The 12,331-nt window shown below is 49.4% G+C and overlaps 7 protein-coding genes across 7 annotated transcripts; 4 read left to right on the forward strand and 3 right to left on the reverse strand.

Moving 5' to 3' along the window:
- Window positions 1-101: 101 nt before the first annotated feature.
- On the reverse strand, window positions 102-288 carry Pmar_PMAR002041 (hypothetical protein; the record flags this gene model as incomplete). The annotated part of the gene is made up of 1 exon (XM_002765459.1): window positions 102-288. A coding segment is annotated over one exon (187 nt), but the record flags the coding sequence as incomplete, so codon positions are not given.
- Window positions 289-1,462: 1,174 nt separating this feature from the next.
- On the forward strand, window positions 1,463-3,556 carry Pmar_PMAR002042 (membrane associated RING finger, putative; the record flags this gene model as incomplete). The annotated part of the gene is made up of 12 exons (XM_002765460.1): window positions 1,463-1,604; window positions 1,651-1,744; window positions 1,794-1,878; window positions 1,921-2,016; window positions 2,062-2,160; window positions 2,207-2,352; window positions 2,393-2,480; window positions 2,526-2,573; window positions 2,651-2,749; window positions 2,799-2,928; window positions 3,060-3,144; window positions 3,193-3,556. The coding sequence occupies 12 exons, from the start codon at window positions 1,463-1,465 to the stop codon at window positions 3,287-3,289; spliced, it is 1,209 nt and encodes a 402-aa protein (XP_002765506.1). The 3' UTR covers window positions 3,290-3,556.
- Window positions 3,557-3,686: 130 nt separating this feature from the next.
- On the forward strand, window positions 3,687-4,742 carry Pmar_PMAR002043 (hypothetical protein; the record flags this gene model as incomplete). Its single annotated transcript, XM_002765461.1, has 6 exons — window positions 3,687-3,758; window positions 3,812-3,933; window positions 4,037-4,103; window positions 4,158-4,318; window positions 4,365-4,505; window positions 4,559-4,742. 6 exons carry the CDS (start codon window positions 3,687-3,689, stop codon window positions 4,740-4,742), a joined length of 747 nt encoding a protein of 248 aa, XP_002765507.1.
- Window positions 4,743-5,486: 744 nt separating this feature from the next.
- Pmar_PMAR002044 (conserved hypothetical protein) lies at window positions 5,487-6,683 on the reverse strand (the record flags this gene model as incomplete). Its single annotated transcript, XM_002765462.1, has 3 exons — window positions 5,487-6,110; window positions 6,157-6,545; window positions 6,590-6,683. The coding sequence occupies 3 exons, from the start codon at window positions 6,681-6,683 to the stop codon at window positions 5,487-5,489; spliced, it is 1,107 nt and encodes a 368-aa protein (XP_002765508.1).
- Window positions 6,684-7,270: 587 nt separating this feature from the next.
- Pmar_PMAR002045 (dephospho-CoA kinase, putative) lies at window positions 7,271-8,406 on the forward strand (the record flags this gene model as incomplete). Its single annotated transcript, XM_002765463.1, has 4 exons — window positions 7,271-7,411; window positions 7,474-7,622; window positions 7,672-7,807; window positions 8,008-8,406. 4 exons carry the CDS (start codon window positions 7,271-7,273, stop codon window positions 8,404-8,406), a joined length of 825 nt encoding a protein of 274 aa, XP_002765509.1.
- Window positions 8,407-10,140: 1,734 nt separating this feature from the next.
- Window positions 10,141-10,393, forward strand: Pmar_PMAR002046 (hypothetical protein; the record flags this gene model as incomplete). Its single annotated transcript, XM_002765464.1, has 2 exons — window positions 10,141-10,263; window positions 10,292-10,393. The coding sequence occupies 2 exons, from the start codon at window positions 10,141-10,143 to the stop codon at window positions 10,391-10,393; spliced, it is 225 nt and encodes a 74-aa protein (XP_002765510.1).
- Window positions 10,394-10,888: 495 nt separating this feature from the next.
- Window positions 10,889-12,027, reverse strand: Pmar_PMAR002047 (40S ribosomal protein S3A, putative). The gene is made up of 4 exons (XM_002765465.1): window positions 11,964-12,027; window positions 11,745-11,850; window positions 11,333-11,667; window positions 10,889-11,257 (listed from the first exon to the last, which is right to left on the reverse strand). Exons 1-4 carry the CDS (start codon window positions 12,020-12,022, stop codon window positions 10,984-10,986), a joined length of 774 nt encoding a protein of 257 aa, XP_002765511.1. The 5' UTR covers window positions 12,023-12,027; the 3' UTR covers window positions 10,889-10,983.
- Between the last annotated feature and the right edge of the window lie 304 nt (window positions 12,028-12,331).

Raw genomic sequence — 12,331 nt, forward strand, 5'->3', positions numbered from 1 at the left:
ATCACATAAGAACCGACCGACCCGGCGAATGCGTAGGGCTCGATTGCACGCTGGAAGCGTACTGGAGCTACTAGTATAGCCACAGTCGAAGGTGTTAACACTGGCCGTAGACTTCACCGAAGCATCACAACAGACGCTTCCGGAACCATCACCGCAACAGTCACGGTAGGAGACTCTGGTGTGGTAGATGTGGGACGCTGCTACGCCTTCGGAATCCACCGCCTCCTCAACGACGAATCTACCACGCCTCTGGACGCCACCGATACGTAGCGGGACCGATTCGGCCATGAAAGGAGACCCGGAGAGGACCCCGTTAAGAGATTATCCAACAACACCTGCACATGCGATTAAACCAAGTGGAATGCTCGGCGACTGACAAGAGTCGATCTCGCTGCGATCATTTCATGGCGAACCACTTTGCGCTCGCCCGGACGAACTTGAAACGCGCACAGGATTTTCCAGTTCGCTGTCTCTCAAGGAACGCGCTCAATCACAGATAACAATTTACATTTAGGCAGATGGACTCTATTGAACTACCAAACTCGAAGCACGTGGGTCTAGGGACAAGCTAGACTTGTCCAGGGAGAGCCGGATTTGACGATAGCACTCGCGAGATTGATGTTGTTGGATATCCATGATACCAAGGATGTCGCGTCTGCATGAAAGATGGGATAATTATAATTTTCAAGCAAGCTCGCTCTTGAGCTCGCTGAAGAGGGGATAACTTGAGCAGGATAACAGCTAAATCTCGACTAACAAAACAGGACACAACAGCACTCCGGTCTGCGAGCCATTCTCGATCCGTGCGCACGTACGTGATGGAATTCGGCACGCGTACGCTGTGTAATGATCGTCCCTTCTCTTTCGAAATTAACTTGGGTCCCAAGTAAATTGCACCCTAGTGCCTCGAAGGCACAAGGGTGCATCAGTGCAACCATGCAATGGGACGGTTTCAGACGCCAACAAGACATCGTGATGTAGTCACTGTGTTCGGCGCAATATGCGGCGTGTGTAATATGCAGCATCGAACTCTTAATGAATCTCCTTAGGGCGCGCAGCCTTAGCTTTAAGCGGAGATCCCGTAGATATTGCGTTACATTCTAAGCAAGTTGCAAAGGGCATAAGTGGAGCGGTTCTCAGAAAACTTAAACTCTTAGATTAATTTGACCCACTTTCGCGTTCGCGGTCAACCGGGCGTGCGAGAATGCTTACTGGGCGTGCGCTAAAACGATTGAGCATCTTCGACGAGAGACCAAAACGAGACAACCACTGACCGTGTCTGAAACTTGTTGGCCGAGAGCTTTCTCGTTGATCCTGGAATGAACCCGAGGATCAACAGAGTGATAGTAGATATTCACCGCGCCACCACTGTGGTGCTCCCAGAGTCTCTTAGGTCCACTCGGGTCTCAACAAGTCCATCAAATCTTCAGTCCGAACTAGCGTTTCCGTTTGGTCGTTGGGCATGTCCCAGCTCGTCCCGACGGTGTTCACCGAGTCAACGACATGGACTCGGGACTCCCACGATCTGTTCGATTACGAAAGTCAACATGTCGTTCGCAGAGACTTCGCTTTAAACCAAACGGTCAGATTCGTGCGGAGCAATGGTAGGCTATATGCCATCAACAGAATTACTCGTTGGTTTCAACGTAGATGACGTTCGTATGGAAGATGCCTCAGTGGAGGCACTCAGTCGCCCTAGGGAGGAGTCGGACTACCTCATGAAATGTATCAATTTCGACTCAAGGTAGCTCATGAGTCGTATAAATGATATGAGCGAACTTGTTTCCCATGAGGTTTATGATTCAACCAGCGGATAAGCAGTCCGATGGGAGCCGACTGATTCCCAAAAGACTATGGCTTGTCGTGAAAGAGGTGCGAGTCAAACTCGACGAATTTGCAACTACTATCATCTGAGCTCAGTTCGGACCCCACACCCTCACCGAAGGAGACATTATCAAACTTGGTCGATTCAAATTGCGTGTTCGGCAGCTATGTGCAGATTCCGAAGATCAACTGGTGACATCTAAGCCTTGTTTGATACATTGGGTCAGCACAGCTCAGGTGCGACCAGACTTGAGCGGCTCTGAAACTGCGACCGCGGCAGCGCGCTGTGCCCCTCCTGAGGCCGATGGTATGCCCTGTAGGATATGTTTACTGGAAGTAACACGTGAGCAATTCAGTGAGAGTGCGTTACTCTATGTATAAGGCCTCCGGTTCCGATGAGGACGATCCATTGATCGAAGCGTGTGCTTGTCGAGGGAGCATTCGTTATGTCCATCTCGGCTGCTTGCGTCACTGGATTCAGGGCAGACTGTGCCTCGGGGGAAACGATGGGCTCAATGCCCCCCACACGTACGAGCTGTGTTGTCTCTCGCCGTGAGTGCCGACATAGATATCTGTTCCGCCAACTAGCATGTGAGCTCTGCCGGGTCAACTACCAAACGAATGTTATACTTCATGATGGGACCACATCGCAGCTCGTGAGTTGCCCATTCTCGAGACAGCGCGCAGTTGGATTCACTCAGGTGCCCTTGCCTGAGACCAAAGCCCCTTATCTGGTCCTGGAAAATATGGTGCGAATTGATCCTACGCAAGGTAGCAACCTTGAAGGTCAGATATCGAGAATTGCAATTCAGGTATGGATGCCCAGTCATCTATGCACTCAAAAGGCGTCTACGTCATCTCCCTTGCTGGTAGGAAGGCGTTGAAGCTGGGCCGAGGCCACGAGAGTGATGTACGAATAGCCGACGTAGTGCAAAACCATCTCGAGGGAAGAGTCCAGCACAGTTACGGTGCAGGTTTCTATATCGCGGTGGCATGCAACGGTGTCGTTCGCGGACGATGGACGGTTCATTCTGGAAGACCATAATTCGAAGTTCGGGACGCTGGTGGCGATGCGACGGCCGAAATTGATCAACGCCTCGACAGGTCCGTCAGCATGGAGAACCCTTTCTGGTTTCGAGTTTGCCTTGGCTCGTTATTGATATACGACGCTGTACAGCCATATAGGGGCTGACCGAACACTGCTATCTGCTCCTCGAACAAACACGTTGTTTTAGATGACGATGTGGCTGGTGCGGCTTGTCCGATATTGACGGTTCAAGCCGGGAGAACAGTTTTCAGGATCAGCACGAGGAAGCCCAGGTGGGTTCATGATAGACTAAGACTGATGTGTGATCTGGTCGTGGGTAGAAGAGTTGAGTCGTCAGATGAGAAGACAATACCGGCAGAAGGGAACGTGGCTCCAGGCCTAGCCGAGCAACATGTGCTGGCGGCTCAGTCACTATAGCAACAGATCTTGGTCGTTGTGGAGACAGCGAGATTGGGATTCATTTCTGCCGTTGTTGACTCTACTCTGTGAGCTACCCTTCATCGAATTGATTATAATACGGCTACACGATTCGGCTTAGCTCTCTTGAGTAGCCTTCCCTGATTACACCGATGTACACTTGTTCTCTCGAGTAGTTAGTACTCAGATAGTTACCCAACTAGTGTGACGTGTTAGACCATCTCAATATCGATGGTGGTGGTGGTGGTAATCATATTTTTGTCATCCCAAGAGCTCGTCTTGAGTTGATCGGGTCTGTCTACGAGACCTATGTTCTCCCCAGTTCCTCATCGTACACCCATTTCTTATGATCGGCGGCCACTGCCTCGGATGTCTGACGTACCGGGCGGCATTCACGATGGCACTAACGGTGGCTATGACGTATTGGGGTTGCCATGTCGGACTAGTATACTTCCTTTACAATGACATGGTAAGGGCCTCCTCGAGGTAGCCTGCTAGGTCCAATTTTGCTCATTTCGTCAGGCATACGTCGATTGGTTTAGGAAGTGGCTGATTGCACCAATAGTATACCTGGCGTGGTCGGCTATGCTACTGAATTTCCTGCTAGCAGTACTCGTCCTCACTCTGAACGAAACAGGGCGGCGGTATGCGCTATCAGCATGGATAGGAGTAGTGTCGGTCTCAATAGTTATGTAGGTGATTCACTCCGTTAGTGATTCACACTCCCTTATTTTCTATTGTTCTCAGATGGCTTGGTTACGCAGCGTTTGCGTGCCAGAAGCTCAAGGGGAATGCGTTTCTGCTGTTGCCAGGAGTAACAACAGTCATTGTGTGTGCGTCAGTGACCTCTTGTCGGTTACTCGGTCAGACCCAGATCGTGAAAGCCGCCGCGACTTCGGGAAAATACTCGACCGCTAAGATGCTTGGATCGACAGCAGCTGCGATGCTGTTGAATCCGGGGTCGGCTGAGCACGTATACGAGATGTTACCTACTCCGATGAATCTATGTTTCTGGTGGGGAATAAGACTGTAGGTTGCCTCCGTTGAAATACTAGTGCAATTTTTCCGGTGGTAGAGAGTACCCCGCGCTGGCGTTCGGCCTGGGGTCCTTCGCCGTTCTAGTCTGCCAGCTGATCACCGGTATGGTACTCCAGCCGGTTTTGAAAGCTGGGGGTAACGGAGCCGAGGGTGTCACAGCGGACAAAATTCAGCTCTGGTACTCGCCTTCGTGATGAAAAAAATGACTCCAAGATTCGTGTTATATTCCAGGTATGCGCTAGCGCCGAAGAATCGGCGAATATTATATCAAAAAGAACTAGCGGACATCGAGGTGTCAGAGATTGAACGGCTGATGGACATTTCTGAATCTGAGGGTGAGATAGACTCACCCTTGGAGAGCATAGAAGAGGGGAAGCTGGACGAACGCGTTCAGAATGATGAATCTACACATTAGTACAAGTACTCGCTAATATTCACCACTGGTATATTACCAGAAATCATGTTGTTCAAAAATGCCAAAATCATGTGCCGAGATAAACTGTTGTGTTGTGAGTTCACCCGTCGAATTTATCGGCTACAGAGTTCTCAAAACTCGAAGTGTTCACCTGTCTGATGAATTGTCGATGGGTCGGACCTTCATCAAGATATGCGGTGCGTATCTTTTGGTATCCTGAGGTTGACCACGTAAGATACAGAAGAGGTCCAGTAGAAGCAAACTCGATCACGTCCACAAACTAAGAGTACATTTACAGGTTGATCAGTTCATCATGAATATAAGGGGATTACTATCGCATGCTCACATTTCATCACAGAAACTCTATCGATCTCCAAACGCCCCACACACGTCTCCGTTGCGATGACTGTACTGATCACCCGTTGGGCTGCTGTTCGACACCACAGATTCTGTTGACATTGACTTATAACACTAGCCAGAGCGTTACTATTTGGAGGAGTAGGAATGAATACAACAGCAATTATACAACCTCCTACTAGCCATAGCTAGGAGGGACAGACTGGGCAGACGGATTCCACAGCACACAACTATTGGACGATAGAGTGATCAGTACTGCCATAACTCGACAAGGATACTCATCCAGAAATAACATACAGACGAATCACAGGTGTAGAAATAAAAGTACAGTAAAAGGCATATGCGAAACACAACAGCCGTTTGTTTGTGACTTGCGCAGAGCCCTCGTCAATGCGATATTATCTCCCCCACGTTGCCCGGCTGCCGCGATCCGAAGGTAGCGAGCTCATCAGCACGCTTGTTATTGCATCGTAAGGTGTGAATCCAAGTCACTTGCATGCGGTCCATCAACCCGTGTATCGCCTGCTCAGCACGCTCCTTCAGCTGTCGGAGTTCCTCCTTATTGACCTTCCATTGCGAGGGGCCCATCTGACTTATCACCAGCTTGCTGTCGCCTTGAATAGTCAAGTTTGCAGGTTCTTCAATCAGTTCGTTAATTTTATCAAGGCCCATACAAAGAGCCTCGTACTCAGCCTCGTTATTAGTCCTCCCAGGCCCGAGCTTCAACGACCAAGCAGCTATCTCATCGAACCGTCCGTTCCCATCCTTCCTGTACAACACAGCACCACTGCCAGCACTCGACTGTCCGCCTTGTGATCCACCATCAAAGGTTAACATCAAATTTGGCAAGTTTGAGGGTGTAGATTGAATGCTGTTGTTCGCCACCTCAGGAACGCTACGAGTCGAAGCCTGAGAGCCAACGCCATCTTGGTATCGTGGTCGCTTCTGTACAGGCTCCAAAAACTGGGCAGCAGAGAGGTAGTTGCTCCTCAGACGCTTAGCTTGAGGACCCTAGAACCGAAAAGGACTTTCCTCCTCAGAACTCGACCGCGCCTACCATGAAGTTCAGACAGTTACATGTCCGATCGAGCTCCATGACAGCATCGAACTGGACACTTTGCCGAATCCACAGAGTATTCTCGTAGACCTCCGTCCATTTCCAGTCTCCCTCGCCAATCTCAACAAGAACGTCGTCCACCTCAGCCGTACTCGATACGCCCTCGACAGGCAAGGCTTCCAGCAGACTTGGTTTCTCGCCCGAAACAGCTGTTGTTTCCACCAGGTTTATCTCCTCATTAACGTCACCAGAAAGCTTCGCAGCGATCGCCGGGCCATCCCTCCCATCCACAACAACTTTTCCCGATTTAGGATAGTAGTTCACACCTCCGTTGTGTTTCCTCAAGCGAACGTGAAGCTGATTGCCGCCATTTTTCTCAACGAAGTTACCTGACCAGCCGATCGGCAACATAACGCGATAAACTTCAGCTCACTTTCCTCGATGTCCTCACCGAGTAGTTTCCTCAGCATCTCAATGAGCTCCCGCAGAGTTGTGCACGTCCGCGTCAAAGCCTTCGGCGGCGGCATCAGATGAGAGCAGTAAACACGATACGACGATGAGATCTCGATCGTTCCCCCCAACAGTAGTGACACTTGAAACTCGACATCCGGGGTTGGAAAAAGGCTCCAAAACGAATAAGCTTTTCCAGTGCTGAGAAGTGGGGGTAAACTACAAAACCCAAGGAAGAACGACAAAATCCAAGCAGGTTTGTCGCTCGCTCTCAGCAGTTCGGGTTTCTGGTCGCCTTGTCGGGTTTCGGGTTTACCCTTCAACCTGTCTTCCTTGGATTTTGTATACCACCCCTTGGAGTGGGTAAGGGGCAAACTTCCGTGTCACGCGCCTCGAAATTACGCGCTCGCCCAAGGAAGTATCTTCGGCGAGACTTATCTACGCATCTTTGGGAGAGACTTGATTTGTAGTTTCCAAACCCAATGGACACATGCTGGGTAAGTGAGATCGATCCCTTGGGCATGTCATTCTCCTAGGACCGCACTACCTGACTAGGGTGAAGTCGTTGGTGGGAGGAACTCCTTGTAGTGGATGCTTAGATCAATGCTTCTCTTCGGGGTTTAGGATGTGAACATGCATTCCTCTGCAGTTGAGTAAGAACTATATGCTCACATTAGTAACCGGGATCGCTGGTTGTATTTTTACAACTGCTCAACTGCCCCTCGGGCTCCTCCGCCGCAAGCTACGCCGAGATCACCGCAAGTACCTCGCGACAGCAACAGCTGCAGTTCTCGTTGAGTTTTGGGTAAGTCTTCAGGACGGACTCCTGTTATCGCATTCGGAAGCTATCGATTGTGTTTTGTATAGGTGACGAAGAAACACGGTGTTGTGGCCGGTCTGGTCGCAGGAGCATTCCACTTTGTTGGAAGTCGCCTGGTCATCCCTGCCGTCACTGGCGGGATAGGCTCCGGCAAGTCCACAGCAGTAGCCTGTTTGGAAGCGAAATACAATGTCCAGTGAGAATCACAACGACTGTTACGTACGGGTTGCTGCTTTTCATTTCAGAGTTATTGACGCTGATAAAATCGCCAGGGAAATCATGGAGCCTGGGCGACCCGCATTCAAGGAAGTAGTTGCTTCCTTCGGAGAGGGAATAGTCACTTCTCAAGGCCAAATCAATAGACAAAAATTGGGCGAACTTGTAAGCCGTCGAGACGATGAAATCACCATAGCGGTTGCCTTTCACATGCATTTGCAATTTATCCACACCTTTTCAACATTAAAATTCTTAATAGGGGTACCTTGGAGCACGAACTCGCTCGCCTGGTGAAATTGAAGTTTTTAATGTTGAAAAGGTATAATGTGATGTAGCTGCTTCCTCGCGTACCCGTCCATGTGCAGGTATTCGGCGATGCGGAAGCTCGAGCCTTACTGGAGAGAATAACTCACAAGTATATAACTATGACTATGCTGTGGCGACTCTTCTCGTATCGTGTGCTTCCCCCTTACAACAAGCCCCCGATAGTCCTGGACGTGCCTCTGCTCCTCGAGACGCCCGGCTTGTCGTGGGTTTGTGATCCCGTTGTTGTCGTCTACGTTGACCCTCAAACGCAGCTCGATCGTCTCGTGAAGCGATGCCCAACCGAGAGTGTTACAAACTTGACAAACAGGGTCAAGTCGCAGATGAGTCTCGAGGACAAAATGGCTCTTGCCGACAGAGTGATCGATAATCGTGGCGACTTGAAGAGCTTGGAGAAGCAAGTTGACGCTTTTTATGAGGAAGAAATCAAGAATATGTGAGGGGCTTGCCAATTCGTGTAATATTTAGAGCTGACGAAATTCGCGGTGTTACGGGCGACCCACGTTAGAAATTTTTTACCAGTTGCATTTCATTGTTTGTGGTTGTCAATGTATTTGGGGGTAGAATTAGATGAAAGTTTCCGCGTAGTTAGTTGATCAAGTACCCTCGATAATGCCGTCGAGTTCCGCAAATGACGTGAAGAAGACTGCGCCTTGCATACCATCGATTCCCCAACCAATGGATCGCTTCAGCGAAGTGGCACAGACCGTGGCCTCGCTGCCGGCCATTTTCCGCTTCCATCACAAGGCATATGATTCTGTTTTCGACGACCCTTATACTCCCAAGAACTTTGAGTTGGAACCCCCGCGCCGCCCTCAGGGTTGGAGTATGGAGGAGTGGCAGATCGCGAAGGAGACTGTCGCGCTGGGAATTACTTCGACCATTATTATAGTAGTTGATCGGCCGTCAGATTTCAGCAGGTGATAGAGCGTCGTCGCCCTCACGTTCCTAATTAATATGTTTATGAATTCTCTCTAGTCATATCGTGCGATCGTTACGTCCTCAGAAGGCTAGAGTGCTTGCTTTATTATATTGCTTATCGTTGGAGTTTCATCCGTTTTACGTGAAGTGGCGTAAAACTCTGTGAAAAACGCGATATTCGCGCTACGCAGTGGTCAGGAAATGTGTTTTTCACTAGTGTTTTTCGCACCACGGGTGAAACTCCACTGATTGTCAAGACAAATGATCTATGATGAATGCATTATTATTATTTCGTTATCCCCGTAGAGAGGCCCGTGCCAGTGATAATTTTGTCTATATATCATCTCTGGTGGTTATTCTCTTTCACTGCCGTTTACTGCTGTCATCGGAATAATATGTATCAATCTGCAAACGACTGAGATGCATGTTAACCCGACTTATACGGTGTTGTCTTGAGTCGTCATAATGGGTACGATCGCTCAGTTGCTGCTCCATATGGAATTTGAAATCCGGAACGCTGTGTCGTGCATGTTCGCGAAGTATCTGCTAGACCTCACACTGCTAGCCCTATGCATACACGTGCAGCAAGATGATGAGGTTCTAAAGTACGAAGTAACTCGTCATGCACACCGACGAGTATTTTCAGAGGATATCGAATCGGCCTCTATGCGTTTTTTGGCTTCGTCTCTGGTTTTGGCAATCTCGGAGTTTTCCATCTGATGCGATCTCCTGTGGCTCTTGCGACTTCAGAGTGGATCAAGCATCTCCGTGCGGGTCTGATATTTCTGCCAATAGTGGTAAGGAATTTTCACTAAGGCCTTTGCACATACACCTTGTGAATGGTCTCTGAAGCGTTCGTACTTTCGCAGCCGATGATAACGTTGCTGACCTTCTCGAGACTCGAGGAGTATTCTGGCGAGGCCGTTGATGTGTTCATACCCACGACGACTGGCTCCGCCCTTCTCTTCATGGTGCTTCACGTACTCTATTACGTAATACCCCCGCAATCGTTTGGATAGGTCTCAGCTTCCCCCTGCCAGATGGTGTGGTTCTTGAGGCGTCGCGATGAGATAGATCTCATCGGAGCAGACGAATTGGGTATATTTGCAGACTTATTGCGGCAACAACGACGTCTACCGCCTCGGCAGAAAACGTCCGAGGAGTTGGACAGAATACTCGACGCAAACACCCTGTGTTGGTCTCGCGAACAGCTCGACAGTCCTCATCCCGTCCTCATGGGGCATCAGCGTATGATGTCCTCGTGCCCGATCTGTTTGGAGTCCTTCGTAGAAGTAGAGGCGGATGGAGAGAGTAGCTGCGGAGAGGTCAGCCTCATCACATTATGCAAGCATCTGGTACATCGTGATTGCCTCAAGGTGAGCCTCATTGACCTGCTACCTGTAGGGCCTGGCTGATCAGGACTGGTTCAGAACCAAGAATTTAACACAGTGCCCTGTCTGCAAGCAGGAACTGGCTGATGCCCCTGCAGCTCCTATTGAAAGCTGATAATCGTACATGGGCCCTCAGAACACAGTCTCGGATGTTGACTTGCGATGAATTGTGTTGGCCAAATAGGCCGTATATGGGAATATTTCGTGGCCGATTCGCTAGCGATAAACCCTAGGTGTCCGAGATGCAACAACTACATCCTCTACATGGAAGCTATCAGCTGATATTCACATGCGATACACACTCCGAATACTATACGATTACCTCATGCGAAAAAATACTGCATAAATCAACATCAAACCCACAGAATACACAACCGATTTCATATGAACACAAAATAGACAGTTCTTAATTTCGACCAGCTACCAAATGTCCGCTGGAATCAATCATTTACGTCAACTCATTCAACATAATTTTCACCCCCTCTAAGCACAATCAAAACTACGAAAACTCCGCCCTGCACGTGCTATCCCGAGCTTACAAGGTTATAAAGATTTCGATAAAGCCAATAGCCCCACTCGCCCAACCCGACTAACAACACAACATGTTACAGTCAATTCTTCCCAGCCAATATCCCTAGCACCGTTACAAGAGCCTCGAAGTATGCCGACAGAAACTATGCTGTTGCGATGACGAGAGTACAACGCTTACAGCTGGATCTTGGCCTCCTCCGACTCGGGAATGACGTTACGGTCAACAGCAGTTCCCTCCTCAGCAGACTCGGTGTGGAGCTCCATCAAACGAGTGAGGTCGAACTTCGGCTTCTTGAGGATCTTAACCTTACGGATATAGCAATCCTTAAGAGGGTAGATGGAACGAGTCTGCTTCTCGATCTCGGCACCGATGGACTCGGTGACGAAACGCTTGACGAGGTCGCTCATGCGGCACTTGGAAGCCTCAGCGGTCATGATGTCAACCATCCTGAAGAGGAAAAAAGTGAAAAAATAAATAATAACTCTGAGGCCTCTCTGGAGACGACTGAAAGCCCCGAATTACTTTCTGCGGATCCTGCGGATCTGAGCAGCGCTGGCATAGCAGTTGGCCTTGACAGACTCCGGGCGCTTCTTGGTGAAGCCGATGGAGAAGAGACGGAGAATGTACCCATCAGTAGTCTTCACGTCAACGTGGGCCTCGATCAAAGTCTGCCACTTGCGGATGAGCGAGCAGAGCTTGTCACGGGTGAAGTCCATGCCGTGGAAGTCGGTGAGGGCGTTGCGGCCTTGGACCTCCTGGACCTCCAGCTTGATCTTACGGAAGGAGTGGTCCTCGTTGGAGTTCAAGTCGGCAAGGTTGACCTCGCAGACGCGGCCCTTGAGGGCATCAGAGGCAATCTGACATCAAAACGATCAACATCATCAACACTTAAGCGAAATAATAAAGTGGATTGTAAAAAAACAAGACTTATTACCTTGGTACCGGTGGTCTTGGTGACCAAAGTCTTGCCGGCCTCGCGGACGGAGAACATAGTAGGAGCCTTCACTGAGTACCACTCCTTCTTGAGGAAGGGATCACCCCTACAATAAGGAAGATAGTAAGTCAATCAACGAAATGCTATTAATATTCATTGAGAACAATCACGACCGAGCATTACAGTTCGTCGACAACAACTAGTACTATTCATTATTACACCTTCTTCTTGCCTCCCTTCTTTCCCTTAGTGAGTCTCTTGTTCTTGCCAACGGCCATGGTGCTGGTGTACGGGGTGGCTACACTTGGTCGGCGCGAACTCTTGATCGATCACGTGATCGATTTTAATAGAGCGCGGGCGGAGCGAAGGCGCATTTTCTCGCCTCTTCACCGAATCCAAACCAGTGTTCTCTTCAGCTCAGTCCAGGAGTCTCCTTACTACATATAAGATTTGATATACAAATTCGGGTAGAAGTGTACAGCAGCAACCAATGAGACTTTTCTAATATTTCCTCAAAATTTGTCATACGGGCGTTAACACACGTAGTTGACCATGTACATATTTTCCCACACCACCCCAGATCAACT

This window comes from Perkinsus marinus (assembly GCF_000006405.1).
Source record: "Perkinsus marinus ATCC 50983 genomic scaffold scf_1104296975500, whole genome shotgun sequence".
NCBI lineage: Eukaryota > Perkinsozoa > Perkinsida > Perkinsidae > Perkinsus > Perkinsus marinus.

Bases quoted from the DNA above. Each gene is read 5' to 3' on its own strand.
- Pmar_PMAR002047 (XM_002765465.1), bottom strand. From the start codon at position 12,022: ATGGCCGTTGGCAAGAACAAGAGACTCACTAAGGGAAAGAAGGGAGGC. The intron at 11,851-11,963 runs GTAATAATGAAT...TCCTTATTGTAG, and splicing joins AAGGGAGGCAAGAAGAAGGT to GGGTGATCCCTTCCTCAAGA. The intron at 11,258-11,332 runs GTAATTCGGGGC...TTTCCTCTTCAG, and splicing joins ATCCGCAGGATCCGCAGAAA to GATGGTTGACATCATGACCG.